General features: G+C 42.0%; 2 protein-coding genes across 4 annotated transcripts in view; one reads left to right on the forward strand and one right to left on the reverse strand.

The window, feature by feature from the left end:
* On the reverse strand, positions 1–18,931 carry DERL1 (derlin 1). The gene is made up of 8 exons (XM_080611310.1): positions 18,612–18,931; positions 16,930–17,041; positions 13,091–13,155; positions 10,269–10,295; positions 8,154–8,249; positions 7,433–7,485; positions 6,182–6,292; positions 1–4,714 (listed from the first exon to the last, which is right to left on the reverse strand). The coding sequence occupies exons 1-8, from the start codon at positions 18,762–18,764 to the stop codon at positions 4,576–4,578; spliced, it is 756 nt and encodes a 251-aa protein (XP_080467436.1). The 5' UTR covers positions 18,765–18,931; the 3' UTR covers positions 1–4,575.
* Positions 18,925–22,226, forward strand: part of TBC1D31 (TBC1 domain family member 31) — a 25,789-nt gene continuing 22,487 nt past the window's right edge. For 2 of the 3 annotated variants that reach the window (XM_080611307.1, XM_080611308.1), the window contains exons 1-3: positions 18,925–19,280; positions 21,164–21,310; positions 21,786–21,901. In XM_080611307.1, the coding sequence (XP_080467433.1) occupies positions 19,204–19,280; positions 21,164–21,310; positions 21,786–21,901 (340 nt within the window). In that variant the 5' untranslated portion in view covers positions 18,925–19,203. Of the gene's footprint in view, positions 19,281–21,163; positions 21,311–21,785; positions 21,902–22,226 lie in introns of those variants that run through there. The other variant, XM_080611309.1, reaches the window with a different exon arrangement.

The raw sequence follows: 22,226 nt of genomic DNA on the forward strand, positions 1-22,226 counted from the left end.
TCCATGGCTGGTCCAGGGAGTAAATGCACACATCTCTTTTAAGAAATAAATGTAAACATTCAGATGAAAGAAAACTGCTTGTGGTGGTTTGGATTTAAACTCTGCCTCCAGTTGCCACGGTCTTCATCACGGTACACTTACGGCTGGTTAGTAATGCAGAGAAACCTGGCCTTCAGAGCTGATGTGAGCTCTAATGGCATTTCGCAAGAGCTTTGTCCTTGAGAGAGGGAACAAAACAAAAAACCCAAACCACCTTCAGGCACCAGTTAAGGTTTCATCATCACTTCTTCCCCTCCAACATCAAGAAGATTCTGCAGAGGCCTTGCCAGCATCCCACAGTTACTGCTCCTTTTATGTAACTTTTGCTCACAAGTGCTGTAATCTCTCCTCCTAGATCATGTTCCAGATGATAAAAGGGTGAGCCACTGCTGTGAAGAGAATTCCTTCCACCGACCAAAGTGTGCTTGAAAAATACAAGCAGCTGAAACATTTTCATCTTTTCAATTCTAGAAAACAACATATTACCTTTTAGATGTAAGTACTCCTGCTTAATATGCACACATTACACATTTAACTTAACAAAATCATGACAACAGACTCAATTTTGAATTTCAAGTCACACTGTTACTATCATCCATGGCAAAATAAGAATCTAGGGAAGCACAAAACAAGAAAAGCCATTTACTACTACAGGTGAAGAACACCTTCACCAAAATTAGTGCTCTACCATACTACAGCAAGTACAAATTAATCCATCATCCTAAGCCTAGCGCGGAACAAGGGAGACTATGAATCATCTTCATTTTATGGATACAGAAGAGGATTACAAAGCCATTAGGTGACTTGTTATAGCAGAGGCTTCAGACTGTAAATTAGTGTGCACCTCTCTAGCTCACTACCTTAACCATCAGGGCAAAGCAGCTTTCCCCCCACCCCGATAAGGTACCCAGTGATACATAAACACAGAAGGAAACTTATATTTCAAACAATATGCATTTCTTCAAATTAAAGCCTCTCAGTTTTCCCAGTGTGACAATTAGATGACAGAATGAAGCAACAGGTTCCATTTCTCATGAAGTCACTGGCAACACAACATTACCAAGTTGAGTTGAGTTGAGCTGTCGCCAAGACAGAGCGATAAGAATGAGAGACGAAGCATTTTAGAAGCATTTGATTTCATATTCCTGGCTCTTCTGCTGACTCTATGCAGCTGGATCAAAACTGAAAGGCACATACATGCCACACTGTTCTGTCTGGTGTACTTAATATGGACCAAGACATTCCAGTTCAAGAAGAGGAAGTCCACAATCTCTTTTTGGTGACTCTATGGTATTACACTGGACAACTGGAGTCAGATGAACAATGAGTACCAAAAGAGTCATTCAGAGGATGCTCAATGTGTCTCCAAATCAGCCAAGAGCCTCAAAAAGAATTCTAGCAGCTGTGCATATCTGGCTGGACAGCGAGAGCATACTGCAGAATACCAAGCTTACGCCAGGAAAAGCGAGTGATCTCTATCAATTCCACAAAGTCCGGAGGTGAGTAGAAGGACGTTTCCTCCCAGGGGACAATAAAGGACGAATAATCAAGTGTACAAAAAAAGCTGTAAAATGTAAAAAGCCCAGGAAGGACACAGACTGCCAAAACTCATGGTGATAAAACAGAGACAAAGAAAATGCCTTTATAATTTTGCAACTGATCAGAGAAGACAATGCTCCCACCCAAAAGCAGGTCATTTTCTTGAGTACTTTTCTCAACAGCAGGAGGTGGTGTCACAGTGCAGCTGCCAGGAACTCCCCAGAGACACGAAGATCACAAGGCTTGACTTCAGCTGAAATATGATTTAGTGAAAGAGACTGCAACAGAGATTAAAACTTTAATTTAAAACTTTGCCAACAAAAATTGATTACAAAAAGGGAAATTATCTGTACAAAAGAAGAAAGGAGGTACTCATTTAACAAGAGACCATCATTGTCAGCATACACTGGAGGATGAAGAGTGCTTCAGATCAAGTGACAAGTGAGAAACAAATGAACCAAACTCGTAATATGGAATTCCAAAGTGAATTTTCCATAAACCAATGTGAATTGACCTGAAGCGGCTCAAAAGCTAATCAAGACTTATCAGAAGTCTACTTTCCTTGCAAAACATTTTCTCTTAATTTAGGGAACCAGGATGTGCTAGAAAGCAAGAGCCAGAACAGTGCACTGGGCCTGGACAATGACTTTTGCCATGCTTCCTCCCAATCAAACATTCCCTCTGGCCTTCTCTACAAAGGTGTTCTGCAATTTGAGTGTGTCAGGGGTTTAGCTGAGTAACAAACTATTGCATCTTCATGTAACAGTTAGGTCCTGACTCAAAATGAAAACAAATGCTTTGGAGACAGTGATATTACTATGACTAAAATAACCAGCTGTATCATGACTCCTATACAAACGAAGGTTCCCAAACTTTGCACTTTGAGCATCAAATGACAGCTGTCAGTCAATAATAGATGAGTATTTACAACACTGTGGAGTCCTCTCTTCTGCCTACATTTTATGTAGGGACAGGAGCATTGTTAAAACTCATCACTGAACAGACAAAACTGGCAGGCAAGATCTGAACTCCAGGTTTCTGTAAAACCTAAGCACATAATGTGATCATTACCAGCCTTCTACACTTTTTGAGAAGCTGAATCAAAACCTTGAGCTGCTATAAAGAAATGGAGCATGCATTTTTTTCAGACAAGCCAGCTAAAAACTTTCAGGCCAACTGCTTGCTTTTCACTCAGTTCCATATCATATAGCATTGACAAGTTCTTAAACCTTCAGAACCCAGGTTTACTGAAGAAATAAAGCAGTAATAAAAATGTTTTGGCCCAGATTCACTTCACCTACTTACAGATACCTGAGACACCTAAGCTGGGGCAGAACAGCTTTCTGTGCTCCACCTACCCAGTAAAAAGACAATGCTAAAGGGAAATGCGGTCAGAGATTTGAATCTCATCCTAGTGAGAGTGCTCTTCTTCCTGCAACTATAAACCAAAAAGTAACCAACTATATTCCAACTCAGAAGTCTTGGTTAAGCTCAGAGTAATTGTGTTCCTGGCTTCAGTGTTGTCATTTATGTGAACCCAAGCCTTTCCTTGCTCACTAGCAGCTCCCACCTAGGGGAGTTGAAGACAGCTACCTTTAAGAATGCCATGAGACACGCATGAGTCCTCCTTACAGCTGAGAGAACTGAGATAAGTAAGAAGTTTGCTCAAGTCCATGCAGTCAGTCAGTAACAACCTCGCCTTGCAGCTTCCTGGAACTTCACCCTGTGCTCTGCCCATGGAACCTACTATGAGGAAAACTACTCTGTACAGAATCATTCCCTTTTCCATGTCAAAATGTTTCACAAAAAGTAATAAACAGTGTATGTGATGTCTTATTTGACAATGAAAGAGTCCTGAAGTAAAAAAACTGTTCTACTGTATCTTGACCCTGGAAAAAATTATTTCCAGCTTTGATTCTTTGATATCTTAAAGCTTTTAAGAGAAAGTTGCCCAGGGAGGTTGTGAATGCTCCATCCTTGGCGGTGTTCAAGGCCAGGTTGGATGAGGCCTTGGGTGACATGGTTTAGTGTGGGGTGTCCCTGCCCATGGCAGGGGGGTTGGAACTAGATGATCTCAAGGTCCTTTCTAACCCTAACTATCCTATGATTCTATGATTCTATAAAGTTGAAGATTCAGATAACAAACATAATGCTGCAGTCCGTACCCTTTACATTAACCACAATGATATGTTACATTTTCTAGCTTAAGTAGTATTTGTGCTACCCAATTTTGCAATTAAAATAGAAACCTTGAAGCCAACAATTCACAGATCTTAGGGAAAAAAAAAAGCCAGCTAACTTCATTGTGAACAGAGCAAGCCTTATAATATGCCATGAAGAGTTCAGAGATTTCAGTCCTGTTAATATGTTATTGCCATTTCAAATGAAAGCCCTCTTGTCTTTAATCTTGCCCAGCCCATGCTGTGGCAAGTAGGACAGCATAGCAAGAAAAAAGATTCCCCTCAAAACACAGCCTAACAATGGAAACGAAACATTAGTACTTTGCTTTATGAATGCAGAAGATATCACTTAAATAATATTTCCAAAGACCCTGGGACTCCAGTATAGGTATGGAAAAAGTCAGCCTCCTAAACTCAGGGGTTAGTTTGAACCATCTGCCTCACATTGGATTCTTACCCTACCAGTCAACAAAGTTTTCAATATACCAGGTGAGACATAACATCAGCTTGTTCCATCCCATCACGGAATAAGATGGCATAATGGATGTCTGTTGTGACACACAGACAATACTGTATAAAGAAGGCTTTTTTTAATGGCAGAATCAAATTGGACACTACTGGCTAACCTGGAGTAAGATCTACATTTTTCCCTTCTGGAGTTTTTTATTTTCTCTTGAACCAGAAACATTCTTTTTAAGCAGTTAAATCCAACAGTACTACAGAGAGCTCAGTCGTTAAGCATGCTCTGCACCAGGAAGGGTTGGTTCTACGTCCAATTAAAACTGAAGAGTTGCTGTTTTCCAGGGGCAGGAGTTCTTCACTGGTCACCTAGCCGGAAACCTTGGCCCCAGTTGTGTCTTCCACCACCCTGCTGATCTTCTGCAGCTCTTCTCATGCTAGCAGGTGGGACACCAAACCCTGACACTCCTCCTCTCCTATTTGGCAGCCAGCGATACCTAGGACAAGCCAGAAGAGGAGAGAGTTTGAGAAACAAATGTACCTTCGGGGTTAATGCCAAGCTACTTTTGCATGCACTTCCTTTGAGCTGCTAGACTTCACAATAATACTGGCTTTTCATAGTTTAATTCTCCACAGAATTCTTGCCAAATCTAAGCCCTCAGGCACAATGAGAAATGAGAATTGTGGGGAACTTCCATCTCTGGGATACGGTCAGATAGAATAATCCAAACATAAGGGAAAAACCAGAGTGATCTAACATACAGCTTTTGCATTTTGCAAGGGATGCCACCAATGGATCCATTTCATTTCAGTCATTTCAGCTCTACAATACACCAAACTCCTGCAAATCCCTTGCTGAATTTGACCACTAAAATCTGCAGCTCACACATAAAACCCAGATTCCTTTATACAAGAAAATATTCCTGTATAGAAAAAGTTGTTCATTATTGTATTAAATGTATCTGTAATTCATCACAGCATCTTTTTAACAAAACATTAGAGTGCGAAGGCAGAATTTATCCGTTTGTAAAGATATTTGCAGTACTTCTGTTCCTGCTTCTCAAATACAGAGAAAAATTAAATACACCTATGAGGAATCAAGAAAACTGCACATCACTAACAAGATTGATGGCAGGTTCAGAGCTGTTATTACCTTGAAAGACATTTCAAAAAATCATTTTGTCTTTTAATCCTTATGGAAAATGAGGTTTACCAGAAGGGCTTGAAAACTCAAACATGAAGTTTGCTTACTCACTACAACTTGTACAGAAAGTATAACTGTAATTCAAGTTTGCATCTTCTATAACATAAACTACCTGTTTATATTATAAAAAGGGTTAACTGAATTGCTATCTAAAGTTTGGTACAGAAGGAATATTTACAACCCAAAAGGGCAACTGAAGCTACAAACTTCGGTTTCTGATGTAGTACTTAAATGCCAGAAGAGTAAAAAAGCACTTCAGAAACCAAGACAAGCAGTCTCAGTCAAGGTGACTGGTAAGAACTGCAAAACAGAATACGTATTTTAGACCTGAACAAGTCTACAACTGACTCGTGTTATTGTTACAGGTTGCTGAACTGGTAGCTACTGTAATGATACATGGAAATACAGATAAAAGATCATTGACAGGAGAAAACTGGGTTTTTACAGTAGTATCTGATAATTGTTAGGGAGTTCACTTTACTACAGCTCAATTCAAAAGCAGAACTATGACTTTACCCACTCTAAAGAGTGAGAGTAAAAGGACACAAGACATCCATAGAGGTAACAAAGAACTCACACATGGGCCATTTACAAGAAACTCAACATTTTTCACGACTCAGCAGCATAGTCAATATGACTGTCTGAAGCAGGCTGATTTAGCAAAGTATATCACACCTTACAATCCCAGCAAATATGTCTGATGAACAATACAGAAAACTGGACCAAAGAAACAGTGAGCTATAGAATAAAGCCAGCTTACAGGAACTGAGGTGTGGACAGAAAATTCCTTCCTCCCAAATCCATTGGATATTTAAACATTAAGAAGAAATACAAATGTCCAACCAGATTTCCTATCAGCTCATTGATGACTCTGCAAGGCAAAAGAAAAAGAACTGTTTCACAAATTGTCTTCTCTGAAAATAAATGAGTGCCCATCTTCTGCCAGTTACTACTGTTCACCTGCCATGGGCATTGCTGAAAATTTCCCTTCCTCAGCATTTTACAGCCACTTCTAAAGAAGGGCCAACCTTCTGTGCCAACACATCCACAGGCTGTTCCACCCTCCCCTCCAAGCCTTCTCTACAGTCTGCACTGAAAATGCAATTAAATACTTGTTTACACCAAGGAATTAGACCGTACAGCTATTAGTGTCTCAAATAATAGTCTGTTGAGCTTGAGAAGTTACTGCTGTTTTCACTGGACAACCTGTCTCCTGCTGTACTGAACTGTTTTGTTCCCAATTCTGCAAAAACACTGCTGAATGGAGGCCCTTGAGTATCTTCTGTCATGCATAGAAACAGTAGGTATCTAACAGCAAGCAGTTTTCTCAAGTGACAGATGAGTCAGTAGGAGGCACAGCCAGAAAAGGGAATTTGGTTTTGCTGTACTATCTCCTCCTTTTATAAATCAACCACACAACTTGTTATTGTCACTAATTGTGTTACAGCAGCACCAAGAGGCCCAAACCAGTTGAGGGCACCAATAAGAAAGACCGTGCACAGAGGGGATTTGCGCATCATGGAGTTTAGTCCAAGAAACCCAAGACAGAACAATGAATTCAGCAGGTGCTAATATGGCACCCTGTTGCCATTTTTCCTTACTTCACAAGCTGATAAAAACATCATGTTGGGCAAGGCTGTGAGGAAAAGTAGTAACAGCACTATCAGAGTCAAGCTAAATTTGTTTCTAAAACTAGTAATGATGGCTGCTCATACAAGGTGACATCTCTCTTTACTGTCCAGTACTCTTTTAATAAGAAAAAGGCCTAATGCACAGATTTACTAGAAAATAAACCAAATTTTTATTACTTTCCCCTCACCTACATTCTGTAGTTCTCACATGCATATCTCCTCTTTGCTTTTATCTTAAATGACCACCATGTTACACTAAGCATTGTCAGATTATACAGCTTTAAGCCTCCTATTTTAATATCACTTCTAAATTCAGCAATAAGTTCAACAGCCATAAAAGCTTTTATAACTTCAAATTGGCCATATAAGTAAATACGTACGATCCACCAATGATATAGTTGAATCCCAGAATAACCCATGGAAGGTAACAGGCCTGAAAAAGAAAGTAATGAAGACAGAGAAGTTGTAAGTACAAGTTAAGGATATAAACCTGCTCAACTTCCCACTGCACTAAGAAGTGTAATCATCATCTCAATGTTATAGGCATTACACAAACCCTTATATTAACTTAAGCAGGTTCTATCTAACAAGGTAGGATACTCCAAACTAAGCCACCATTAACATTTTCAGACAAATATCACTCATTTAAACATTTTAAGCACATGCCTCTTTGGCACTCTGTGTTCCACAGCACACTTACATCTCAAAGTCCTAACATTTCTGATTTTAAGAAGGTCTGGAAACAACGATCAAAAGACTTCACTGGAAGATCTGGCAGAAATAGATGAGGTTGCACAGGAACAATTTAAAGGATCAACATTTTGTCACTTTGGTGTCACTATATTCAGCTTTTATCCAGTTGAATATTTATCAGGAATTTTTTCGCCTCTTTTCAGACTGAATGTCAGTTGTCAGGACATCTTTCAGTAAAGCCACTGTATGGAAGACCATGAAGAAATTTCGTCTTTGTTGCATCTCAAGGAGTATATAGCTATGTGAAAGCATGGGACATCTTTAATAAGAGAAAATACAAATGTTTTACTCCTCATCTTCATGTGCATCTTCTGGGCAGAAACCTTTCCAATATCCTGTGTGACGTACCTTAAATCTTGTTCCAAACCAAAATGATACAATCATGTCTCTGTTCAGCTGGGCCCACACATAAAGTACTGACATGATGAGTGGAATCATCAGCAACTACAATGTCAAAAACAAGGCAAAAAGTTACCATTACTTTCACAGAAGCCTGAGAAACTTAAACAGGCAGCGGAAGCTATAAGCTTCAAAATGACTTATAAGCATGATACATCAGCAAAAGCTTTAAAGACTGCCCCAGAATCTCTGCCATCATGTGTCATGGATCTGTTCAAAAGGTATCGAGAAAGTTAAGCAGAAGAACCTACTTGGTCATTCTCTTTTGCAAGACCATGCCAAAGCAAAGGGCTCCAACTTGCACCCAGTGAAAGAGCAGCTGTGGAAAACTCTGCTCTCAGCTGCTTGATAGCATACCTACACCAGAGTCAGTGATGTGCCTGTGCCACAATCCTTTCCGTCACAACCTAGGGCACTAACCCAAACACACTCATCTGGGGCTAAGCTAATACACCAGATGAAGTCCTACTCCACCAAATTGCCAGCTATGTCCCCCTCAGGGCACCACAGAGGGAAGTTGCATGAGTAAATCGCCACTTCAGAGTACTGCAGCCTGCCTTGGCAAAGCCACCTTGGAAGAGCTTGGAGTTAACCCATGCTCCATGCCAGGACATGAGACCTTTTCAAATACCTCCTTCCTGTGACTATGCATTAGCTGATGGGCTATTTATAGTGAAACAAACATAAAGCACTATTTAAACTATCTGCTGATTTCTGAACTGAAGATAAGACTGTGCTAGCAACATTTCTGTGAACTGGTTTAATGCTATGAGCCAGCTGATGTGTTTGGAAGAGAGGTTAAAAGTCATCCCTTCAGGGGTGCCACTATTCAACAGGTTTCATGTTAAAGCCAGCACACAGGCACCAGTCCAGCTCTCCCCACGCCCTACAGTGCACCAACAGCCTGACTCATCACACAAGCACCTTCGGTCTTTATTTAAACCATTTTTATTTTACTAGAAAAAGAAAGTAATATCTGATTTCTTAAAGTATTAGAGATGGGAACAGAGGCCAAGCTATCCTATTCTACCTTCTCACTTTCAAGCAAGCTGCTCAACACAAGGAAAAAACCCTTATCTGGAAGAAAAACACATCTGCACATAAATCAGCTAATTCTCTTTTAGGCAGATATAAAACCATTTTAAGTACCTTTATAAAAACTACACATCAATACAATCAGTCTAAAATTCATGCAACACATGGGTGGCTTCAGAATGCTTTTAAAGAATTTTTTGTCATCTTCCCCACAGCAGAAAAGGTTAAAGTAAATTTATGAACAGCCCTTAACAGAGTTCAGCGTTGACTGCAGAGCACAATCACTATTTCTGTCTACCAGGAGAGCCTGAGAAGTGAACTAATAAATTCTAAGATAATTTCGTACAGAATATTAGAGATATTAGTGCAGGCTTTGAGTGACAGGGACAGAATGACATGAGGAGAGAACAGCAGAGGCAGGCTGAAGACATGCAGTTATCTGATACTCTGTTGTGTCCAAGAAACACTCATCCATTTTCCCCTTAATATCTGAGGAGATAAGAACTAGCTTACAGAAACTGGTTCTTTAGACTAGTATTTTAATCATTCTTGTGAGGATTTTGCACTTCACAGTTCTGATCTGAATCTGAAGCTGCATTTTTTCCCCCAAAAGATCTTCTGTTGGCAAGTAAAAGGCACACGAAATTTAAGACTAATGAACCCAAGAATCATTTTTAGATAAAAAAGAAGAATGCAGATTCAACAGAAGAAACAGAGCATAGGTGACATCTTGTGTCCATTTTAGTAAAAGACTGAACACTTCCTGACTGCACAAAGAGCCAGTATTCGCTCCTTGACTCCCGAACTAAGTTAGGAATGGCAGAGTCAGATACAGGCTTGTAATGCCAGCTGAGGCTGACCCAAACTTAAAACCTAACAATACACACATAGCAGTCTGTTTTGATACAAACTAAACCAGCCCAGCTTAACTATATCCCACAGTTATGTCAATAACGCTCTCTATAAAGTCATTAAGCGCAGTCAGAAAGTTCTATAAGCTTATTATGTAAGAAACTAAACCACACTTACCTGCATATCCATTGCCAAGCCAGTTATCTATCGTTGCACCATTGAGGAAAATGCAGTAAAACCTGATAAACTAGAACAAAACAAAGCTGCACACACGCACTGAACACACATGCAAAAACCTTTAATGTCTAAAAGCAAAACTGTGTAATATTAAGTTAACCATTGGAAAAAACTAAAAACCTCCAGTGATCTACAGATTTACACACTTAGTTTCAGTAACTGCTTTTCAGTAGCTTTTCAAGCTACCTCCTCAACTCATTACCCCAAGGGTTTGATGGACTGGCCTTTCCTCCCTGATGAAAATGGCTAACTACAAACTCAATCAGTCCATAAAAGCATGTTACAAGTTCAACAGATGGATTCTTTCATTAGTTTTTTTTTAAAGACTAAAGTGTTGGTTTTCTAACTAAATACCAGATCATTAAAAAATACCAATATACTGACACTGAGTCACAGGGAAAAAAAATAATTTGAAGGCTTTTAATAGTACTCTGCTACCTTGGAACCCAAAAGATCTACTTGCTGTAGTAACTGTTGAGCAGAAACAACTGCTGAAGAATTTTGCTATGATCAGAATGCTTTTAACAGTTCATGAATGCATAGAAAATAGCATCAAGCATTTTCCCAGATCATGTTTCCAGGTTGCTCCTTAAATCATATAGGAAACAAGCAACTGGAAGCTTTTAAATGACCACTTTGAAAGTGAAGTCACAACCAGATTCACCTAATAGCTCACAGGCAACAGCCTGCAATCACAATGCAGCTGGTAGTTCTCTTAACATAACTAAACACATGTAATTGCCTGGTTACTGCTGTGGTTCAACAGGACTAGCAGGAGCAGCAATTCCCTCCATACAGTGGAATGCAATTGGAGATAGTTAATCTATTGATAAAGGCAACAGCATTTCTACAGGCTAGCTCTCCTGGCTCTATCCAGTTCACACGGATGTCACCACTCCCTTTTTTCCACATGCTGAGCCACCACAAATTGCTACAAGGAAGTGGCAACAGCACAGAATGGGAGCATCTCCAAGGATGGAGGTCCCACATCTCTTGACAACCCATGCCAGTGCTAGACTGTCCTTTCAGTAAAAACGGCTTTCCTCACATTTAAACAGATTTTTCAGAGCTTCATTTTGTGCTGGTTCTCTCATGTCCCACCACTGAGCACCAGTGAGAGAAGCCTGGTTCCATGTCCTTTACTTCCTCCCCCATTAGGTATTTATTCACATGGAGTACTGCATCCAGCTCTGGAGTACTCAGCGCAGGAAAAACATGGACCTGTTGGAGCTGATCCAGAGGAGGGACACAAAAAGCATCAGCAGGATGAAACACCACTCCTATGAAGACAGGCTGAGAGAGTTGGGGTTGTTCAGCCTGGAGAAGTCTCCAGGAACACCTTATTGCAGCCTTTCAATACTTTGAGGGGGCTTACAAGAAAGATCGGGACAGACTTTTTAGCAGGGCCTGTTGTGATAGGACAAGGGGTAATGGCTTCAAACTAACAGAAGGCAGATTCAGTCTAGATATAAGGAAGAAGTTTTTTTATGATGAAGGTGGTGAAACACCACCTACAGAGAGGTAGTAGATGCCCCATACTTGGAAACCTTCAAGGCCAGGTTGGATGGAGCTCTGAGCAACCTGATCTAGTTGAAGATGTTCCTGCTTACTGCAGGGGGTGGGAGGTTTGAGCTAACTGACTTTTAAAAGCCCCTTCCAACCCAAACTACTCTATGGTAAGACACCCCGGAGCCTCTTGTTCTCCAGGCTGCACAACCCCAGAGCTCTCCCAGCTTCTCCTCATGTGACAGATGCCCCAACCTTTTAATCACCTTCATGACTTTTCACTGGACTCACTCCTGTATGTCCATGTCTCTCTTGTATTTGGGAACCTGGAGCTTGATGCAGCCACCCCCATACATCTCACAATGGCTGAACAGACAGGAGCAATCACCTCCCTCAAGCTGCTGGCAATGCTTTGCCTAATACAGCCTATGAGGCCAGTGGCCACCTTCACCACAATGGCACATTGCTGGCTCAGGGTCAACCTGGTGTCCAGGATGACACCAGGGCCTTTTCTGCCAAGTTGCTTTGCAGAGTGCCAGTCCCCCAGTCTCTCCTGGTGCCTGAGGCTGTTCTTCCCCAGGAACAGGACAACATCCTTTTGCTAAGTTTCACGAGATTCTTGACCAACACATTTCTCCAGCCTCAAAAGGTCCCTCTGAATGGAAGCACAACCTGGTCTGTCAACAACTCCCAGTTTTTGGTGTCCAAAACTGAAAAGAAAATTCAGCAAAACAGCAAAGTTCATGGAAAAACTGTTTCCCAACAGTCCTAAACCAATAAGCCCAGTTTCTTCAGTAAGCTGGCTCAGTGCACTCCTTTGACAAACTCAGCTGACTTGTATCCAGCAGGTAAATGGTCTCTCCACAAGCTAACTGAATTTCCAACTCGGAATGGCAGAGATCAGACCTATTTGCACAGGGCAGCTTAAACACACTAAATTCACTCTTAGCTCACGCAGCAACCCCCAGAAGTGGTTAAATGAAGGAACACAGCGAACAACCACAGAATCCCACACTGCATGAGCTGAACTTTATGTAAGAAGAACTCTAGTCCCCAGATCACATCCTTGTATTAGCACATGTATTAGTATTCTCCCTGCAAACCACTTGCTACCTTTCCAGAGAGATGAAAAACTCACCTGTGAACATTCGCTACATTACAAAACTGTTAGTTGCTAAAACCTGGCCTTTGAACATATTTCAGGCAGAAAGAGGAGAACCAAAATATTCTAAATTTGATGATGAGCAGAAGGATACAACAATGCAGATCCAGTTAAACAGCAGCATGAACATGTAATCTGCTGGCCTTCCATCAAAAGCCCCTGTAAATAAAAAGAATTATTAGGAAAGATACTGAAATCTTGATAAGAAAATAAGAGGATTTTTTTACTTTAGAGAGTCTAAGAAAAGCTCAACTAATAACAGTTGTGCCTTTACATGTAGTCTGTGGTTTATCATTTTTACTTAATTTTAAAAAGCTTTAAAATAGAACAACCTACAGACCAAAAAAATAAGATATTCAGCCTACTGCATTAAGTGCACAGTGTTTCTACTTTAAAAAGAATACATTTTAATTCTGGAGATAAGTGGTTTTAACTTCATAGAACTTCAAAATAGAGTTGGACCCCATCCTTTGTAAGAAGCTGCCAGTCAGAAGCACACAATAAAGAAATACTCTTGCATAGCAAAGGCAGAGACACCACGTTTAACAATAGAGTCATGTGAAAACCAGTCTTTACTTGGGCAAATTGCATCCTCTTTGCATCATCTGCTCAGACTCAAGAGATACAACAGTTTTTATACTCCAGAAAAATTAATGTACATGACAAGGAGGGTACACGTGCAGATCATTCTGTTCCTTCTTCTAAGCTGAACTGTTTGCTTCACTCCATATTTCAAATGTGTGTCAAATTTTTTCAGGACAGTGGAAATAAAAAACACCCACAGACAAAAACCAGAGTAACATTCCTTGCAGGTCATACTTCATGAAATTACATTTAGATGCCCAGTTGAGTTTGGGACCTGGCAGAGACAAGGGTTAAACACACATACACACACACCCAACAGCTCCTTGCAAACATGAAAATCATAAGCTCTCAGTCTTGCAAACTGTGGCAAAGGGCAGCCGTGGACCTCAGCATCTGAGCAAGACTCCTACCAACTGCCACATAGCCCCCCCCACAGACAAGGAAAGCCTGAGAATACCGCTGAAACAGACCCAAAGCACTCGGGGCAAACTCAGCGCACTACAAACAAGCTGAATTATGTGCTAATAATGAAACAAAATGCGTAGGAAGAAAGCCACTGCTTAATGTTAGCACTGTTTGACTTTCTACAGCTATTTCACATGTCTCCCAAAAATTAAAGAAAGAAAAATCTATTAGCTTTTTGGAATAACTACAGCAACTCAGCCTATGTAAACCAAAATTCGTCTTTTAGTTATTTCATTATTTAAGTTCAGCCACATAAGTTACATGACAGGAGGAAAAAAAATACTCAAAACATTTCAAAAATATTCTTTGAAAGTTTTGAAGTTGGAGAACTACACAAACTGGAAGTTTTTCCTTACCATTGCCATGCAACAAATACAAACAAATAAAAGGAAGCTGACTAACCCTATAGAGACTCAGCACAGGAATTCCTCCAGAACAGGAAGAAATCAAAGCAAATGTTATCCCCTTAAAGTTTTTCACTTCTCATTGCCTAGGAGATTACTAAAAATAATATTGGACAAACTATTTAAGTTGACTTTCCAATAGTTTTATAAGAAGACTGAGCTACCCACTGCCAAAAAGCTGAGCACAAGGGCAAGGTGAGCTCTAGCCCACTAGGTCCTTCAATAGGGCCCAGGGTATAATCCAGTCATCAGGGACAAGCTGCAGACTCATAACCTCATCACTAATACTGCTGGGGAGTGAGCTGCATATTCTGCTTTCCCTGTTGATATTTGTTATGTTCTGCTCCAACAGAAACAAAACAAAACCCCATCAAGCTCCTTTGCCTTAGGAAGCTACAGGTCAGCTTGTTCAGAAAGCACAAGCACAGTACAAAACCATATGGGTATTTTTGACAGCTAAATTTGAAGCTAGCATGCAACACCAGTGTATGCTCAAAAACCATGTGCAACCCTGAAAATAGAAGTTTCACTTCCTCAGTTTCACAGACAAAAGGAGGCAGAGACCCATAGATCCAAGCTGATTTCCACCTGTGAACACATTATCAGCAACTTATACATCACCCACTCTCAAAAGGATTCAAGCCTTTTTTTAGAGGGGAGGACTGATCTAATCAAGAACTTCATTTATACCCAGAAAAATGACTATAATATAAAAGAAATGCACTGATTCAAACAACAACACAGCTGACTTCCCAGTTTCAAAATCCAGATGCATTGTACAGCAGGAATGTCAATTTACTGCTGAAAGAACTAACTTCCTTTCATGAGACTTCTGCCACAGCACAGACAACCAGAGCATTTTGTAAGTATACGTACAAGCAGTGATGTCTTATAATTTGCCTATATTAATTGAGAACTCCTATTACACATAGCTTTGCACAGCAGCTGCCAGCACCCTCATGTGTTCACAATACACTGCAGAAACGGAGGAACTGTTTCTAGCTATTAAACTACTACTTACTTTAACTAAGAAAACAACCAAATACAATCTGGCAGCACTTGTCCCTATCACTGTTACTATTACAGTTTACATGGGATTCCACAATGCTGTCTGGATGACAGGCTTAGCAGGGATCTCTTCTCTATGGTGGGACTTCCCAAACATCACCGTGCAATGCATTTCCACTTACACCATCAGTTCTAAAACACCATTAGAACTATAGTGAAATTCTTGTTCATCAAGGCTTTCAGGAGGAGCTTGGCTTTGCAAGTAATTTAATTATTTACTTCCACTAAAAAAAATTCTATCTAGCTTTAATGAACTGTGCAATGCAAAATAAAACCTGTTTTAAAGCTACCTTGTAACAACAATCCTTTTTTTTGAAATGAACCATTATCTTGTCTCCTTTCTTCCACTCTTGATTTTTCTCCCTAACTGAAAATCCATCTATTTCCTTAGCTTTTTCACATTTCTGTTTGACAGAGCGTACACATAACACATAGAACAACACAAGTAAGCATCCTTTTAAAAGAAGGAGAATATGACATTGTTATTTTCTCAAGATGGATATATCCATTGTTATATATGCTTTGTCATCCTTCTCTGTTAAAGGCCATCAGTCATAAGAAAACAAGAGGTAATGTCATCTTTTAATCTCCCTCACCCATTTCCTGAAATCCAACAACAAAAAGCACCAGGCCCTCCTACTGAAGCTTCGTGCAGTTCTGCTGTCTTCAACATAAAGAGGACATGGAACTGTTGGACCAAGTCCAGAGGAGGCCACAAAGATTATCAGGGGCTGGAGCACCTCCCGTACAAAGGCTGAGAAAGTTTGGGCTGTTCAGCCTGGAGTAGAGAAGCTGCGTGGAGACCTCATAGCAGCCTTCCAGTATCTGAAGGGGGCCTACAAGGGTGCAGGAGAAGGACTCTCCATCAGTGACTGTAGTGACAGGACAAGAGGTAACGGGTTTAAACTTAAAAACAGCAGAAGTTCAGGTTAAATATAAGGAAGGAGTTCTTTACTGTGAGGGTGGTGAGGCACTGAAACAGGCTGCCCGAGGAAACAGTGAATGCTCCATCCCTGTCAGCGTTCAAGGCCAGGTTAAACAGAGCCTTGGGTGACATGGTCTAATGTGAGGCATCCCTGCCCATGGCAGTGGGGTTGGAACTATATGATCTTAAGGTCCTTTGCAACCCAAACCATCCTACAATTCTAGGAGTATCAAGTTCAGATCCTAAATGAACAGGCTCCCTGCCAAAGGGAAGGAGCCAGTCACAGAAAAACCATTTTCAGAGCAGTTTCCCATTGACCAACATAAGCGGGCACAGAGATGAGTCACCTTTTTCATGACTCTGCCCAAATCAGCCACAACCCCATCACTACAAACGTTCCCAACAGAAGCTCTATTTGATATCACTTAGTCTCTATCAACTCCAGGCAGAGTTCTCCATGTGCATACAATTCAACAGATAACATACCTGTTTCTAATCGTGATGAATACTGATACAAGAAATACAAATTCACCAAGTAAAGAAATCCTGTTCCGGGTCCCACTGGGAAGAAGAAAGTTGCAGTTATCGGCCGCCAGATCTGTCCAGATCAAAAGAGAAAGATGTATTTATATATTGTAGAATGAACACATATGTATAGCTTTCTTGTTCTCAGTCACTATCAATTACTTGGAAGGCTAAGGAGGAGATTAAAATAGCCCAAGTATCAATTATTGCTGCTTCAGCAGCTTTTACAGCTGGCTTTTTGTTTTGTTGATCGGGGTTTTTTTACATCTGACAAGCAAAGCTATTAAGACGCAACTTCCCAGATTGCTTCCATCACATCTTCAGTATTGAGTCTTTATTGCAGTGGAAAAGGGATAGGCTTGCAAGGATGCTACCCTGTTTTAAAAGCACTCATACAGAACCCATCCTTACCTGTTGAACGGAGGCCAAGAATTCACACAATAGCCTTTAGTGCTCCATTCCAGACAGCACACACTGCTCTGGGTGTGTTGCACCTGCTTTAGAGAGTCTCCCAGCTATCAACACTGGGCACAGCAAACTGTATGGCAGCACGCAGCAAGGGCAGAACACATCTGGCCATTTATGACTGAGCTTTTTAAGCAGCAACACTTCCAAATAGAGTACTGGGATCCTCACAGTTTCAGAAGGAATAAATTTTTGGGACAGTATGTGAAACTAACTACAGATAGCGCTATCTTTTTTTTATTCCCCCCTCAGCCTTTTTCACTGAAGATATAATGAACGCATATAACATCCTTTTAAAGGCTGGGATCTTTTCTCTTCCTTCACTTTTCAGTTCATCCAATGGGTGCTCTCCCCCTACACTCCCGCAAACCAGAACACTGCACCTGTAACCTCTCAGTGTGAGGAAAAAGACTATAACCAGATTGTGACTACTTTTGATACTGCTAACATACCAGAAACACTGCACATCTGAAACCTGGGGACTCCAGCTGTTAGTTTATGTCAACCACAGCTAGGCAGAGAGGCTGACAATCTCAAACACACAAGCATTTTCAAATTCCCAGCAAGAAGCTGCAAAAGATGCTCTTCTTTAGTCTTGCCTCAGTAGCGTCAGAGGCACTGGTTTGGGACCCTTGCACATCTGCCTGTAACCCTTGTTCTCAGACTCACAATCGCACAGCAGAAGCTGAGCAAGCCACCTGAAGTCACAACCACAGGTTTTATGATTGGAAAGTGCCTTGGCACAACCACCGGTGCCAGCCAAAACAATGACCTCTAAAACCATAGGGGAAAAAACGCTCCAGATTGAGACGAGAGAGAAATTACAGGACCCCTGAGGGGCCCCAACCCTTCTTTCTCCCACCCACGGTCCCGGGCAGGCCCAGGCACCACCGTCTGTCACCTTGGTGTGGAGTCCGGGGCCTGCAGAGGCAGAGAACACAGCTAAACCCATGGCTCAGCCACAGGCCCTATGTAGGTTATGCAGGAACCCGGGTTCCCGCTGGAGATGATCGCGCTGACACCAACGGGCTGCTCGGTGGGTGATTCCCCCTGGGCCCCACCGCAGCCCCGGCCCCGCCGCTTACTACAACCCCCAGAATGCCCAGCGCGCCCCGGACCGGGCTCCCTCGAGGCGCGGGCTCCGCGGGGCACACCGGGAGCTGTAGTGCGGCCCGTACCTGGAAGCGGTTGATGAAGGCGTCGGACCAGAGGAAGAGGTAGACGGGGCTGACGAGGCCAAGCTTGCCGATAAGCGGCACCGCGATGGAGCCGGCAAACCAGTAGCGGGTGATCAGCGGGATGCTCCGGAACCAGTCCCCCAGGTCCGACATGTCGCTGCCGTTGTCAGCGCCGCCGCGGCCTCGCTACGAACTGACCGCTGAGGGAAAGGGAGAAGCGAGGATCCCTCCGCACTGCTTCCGCCGCCGCCCCAGGCAGGGAGGGGAGTCCTGCGCCAGACGTGGCGCTGCCGCACTCAGCCGAGCCGCCACCACCACTTCCGGCCCTGCCCCTCGGCTGCCGTAGCAACTGCAGTGCCGGAAGTCCCGCCTCCAGGAGGAGGGGAACGGCCGTTGCCGGGTGACGATGCCGCCGGTGCCACTCCCATTCAGGCTGATATCTTGGGGGGGAAATGACCACTTCCTTCCTACTGCTCTGCATTGGTGAAGTGGGAGCGGACTGTACCATGCGTGCGCCTCCCCCCGCGTGGCGGCCGTTGGAGGAGCCCTGAGAAAAGGCGGCGAGCGCGGGAGCGGCAGCGTGGGGCTGAGCATGGAGAGCTGCGACTTGGGCTACCGCCAGTATGGCTCCATTTGGCACCGCAAGCCCAGCCCGGCGGCACCGCGGGGGTAACGGCATGGGAGGGCGGTGGCGGGGCAGGGCCGGTCCAGTCTCACACAGCGCTGCCGGTACTCAGTGCCGAGCTGCCGGCACCCATGGTCCTCCTCGGTGCTGCGCTGCAGAAGAGAGGCCGAGGGCAGGGAACGGAGCGGGCAGGGCTGTCCGGAGCCCACCTGAGCTTTTCTGCAGGCTATTCCCATTGAAGGCGGAGCAGGTCCCCAAGGAGGCTGCAATCAGAGATGCTCACAACGTGGGCAGTCATCCTAATTATTTTTTGTTTTTAAATGTACTGGACAAAATGCCACTGATGGATTCTCAGACTTTAATCACTGTGAGGGTGCTGAGGCACTGGCACAGGGTGCCCAGAGAAGCTGTGACTGCCCCATCCCTGGCAGTGTTCAAAGCCAGGTTGGATTGGGGCTTGGAGCAACCTGCTCTAGTGGAAGGTGTCCCTGCCCAGGGCAGGGGGTTGGAACTGGATGATCTTTAAGTCCCCATCCAACCCAAACCATGCTGTGGTTTAGAGAGGAGATGAAAATACTGTCTGGCCCAAGCTGAAGAGCAGCGGTGTGAATGTGGCTTTGGGGTACAGGTATGTTGTTTGAACTGGGGAATCTGGATGCAGCTCTGTGAACTCCTAACTTTATTCTCCTGGGTTAGTTTAGTGTCAAAGGAACTTTTGAAAGGCAGAGAGTGATGTTGAGAAAGTCCTGGGAAATGCTGTAGCTACACTGATAAATACTTGCATTTCAGCGTACTTTTAAACTCAGAAGTCATGCTTCACTTGTGGCTTTTTATTATATTAAAGACCCTAACATTACTAAATTTTAATTATAATTTAAATTAGTTTAACATCTTTCTAATTTCAGTTTTATGGCTCTTCCCTTTTATTGCAGATAAGAATGGGCTTAATAGAATGAGGTGATATTAGTTTTCCATGGCTGCATGGCCCTTCTTCCCATATTCACTCACACTTTATAGTATACACCAACAATTGCATGCAAGTGCTGGGTTGTGTGTTCTGCCTTCCTAGAAACTGGTGTCTCAGATAGCTGTTAGCATCTTATATAGCCATGGTCACAGTATTTGGCAAAAGCCCTGCAATCTTTTATCAGCCTGCAGATGTCCTGTACAGTTTTGGATGTAAATTCAGAGTATAACTAAATATCTAAGTGCTGATAGGAAATAATTGGTTTGCCCAGTGTTAGCAAAAAAATCCAGCAGTAGCAGATTTCCCAAATCCTAATTTTCCTTGAAAAAACTTCTTACAGCTTAGTCTGCACGTGGGCTTTGGTTCTTGCGCCAGGCTTCATTTTGTGCTGACAGCATGCTACAAGGATAGAATGAGAAAAACCAGCAGCTCAGATTACATTACATCAGATGAGTAATGATAAGAAAGCCTTTCTTCATACTTTTGATGACTCTGGGGAAAAAGTAGTCTTAAAACTGATTTCCCCCACATCTAATCCAACTGGTTTCTTGCAGTAATTTATAGCTTCTGAGTTTTCTAGTGTATTTCTTTACATGATAATGTGAGACAGATTCCTTGTTGTTGCAGTTTCCAGAGTGCTGAACTGGCCCTGCCTCTAGACTGGTAGAAGATACATCAGCATATATGCTACTGTTACTAACCAGACACCATGTAAAAGAATAGTGAATGGTGGATTTCCTCTATCTGCTTTACATATTCCTAACTACTGTCCAATACAGTGAATGACTTTCTTTGTTTGGTATATTTTTTATATTAAAAATATGTGTTTTTTCATGGAAGATTTTTTCATAGAACACTGAATAATTGTAATTGTAAACCCATAACTAGGAATCCTAGGTTTGGAGAAACATACTAATAAACCAATTCTAACCATGGTTGTTTTGCTTGCTTTCTTCACAGAGTCCTAGTAAACATAATTCATAGTGTCAAAGGATACCATTCAAAGACAGTACGCTTTCTGAATGTGGCTTTTGACAGTGCTGGAGATTCTCTACTTGCTGGAGACTACCAAGGGAATATATATGTTTTTGACTTGAATGGAAACAGGTAAGAACATTTCTATTAAGACATGTTAATTGTGTTGACATCTGTAACATTCAGGGGCATGGAACTTGCTTGGGTAGCGTGCCACAGGCCTCGGTTTACCCCTCAGTTTTCCATGAATATGGAGATAGCTGCTCCAAAAGATCAGAAATGTCTAACTTTAAGCTGAACAGACAACAATTTCATGTAACTTTACCACAAGAAGTTATTCTTTGGATGGTACCTATGAGGCATGAGCTAATTATATAGACCTAGTGTTGCCATTTGCAGAAATATATTAATCAGTCTTTTCAATTTTATACTGTTTTAAAATATTAGCATTGATTTTTAGATTTATTATAACAAGATACAATTTATTTGCTCTCTTCTGAGTTATTTTTTTCTCAGTGAAATGTATTGAAACTGATTAAGTTATTACTTCACTTGACATTACGAACCAGAGTTTCCTTATGCAATGAGAATGTGTATTTTGAAATAGGTTCAGCCTTGTTCAGAGAACAATGCAGGCTTGCAGTGCTTTGGCATTTAATCTTCGCAGAAAGACAGAATTCCTGGTGGCTTTGGCAGATTATTCTGTTAAGTGCTTTGATACAGGTAAGGAGATATTTGAAGGCTTATGATCTGGATTGCTACAAAAACATGTATAATTTTAGTGTTTATGTGAAATTTTTGGTAAGGTTTTTGATGGAAAGCTTACTGTGCATTATATGCCATCTGTCCAAAAACAGAAAAGTTTGAGCCTATGTGGGTTATAGTCCTGAGGGTAAATGAACCCTTTGCATTGTCAAAGTTTCTTGAGTCACACAGGCACCTGGTTAACTGAAGTCTAGCACAGGATCACACTTATGTACATTACCTTTTTTAAAGTCATTCTGCATATGTTTGCTTAGAATGAGCAAACATACATGTAAAATCAACC

This window comes from Psittacula echo (genome assembly GCF_963264785.1).
Source record: "Psittacula echo genome assembly, chromosome: 2".
In the NCBI taxonomy this organism is placed as follows: Eukaryota; Metazoa; Chordata; class Aves; order Psittaciformes; family Psittacidae; genus Psittacula; species Psittacula echo.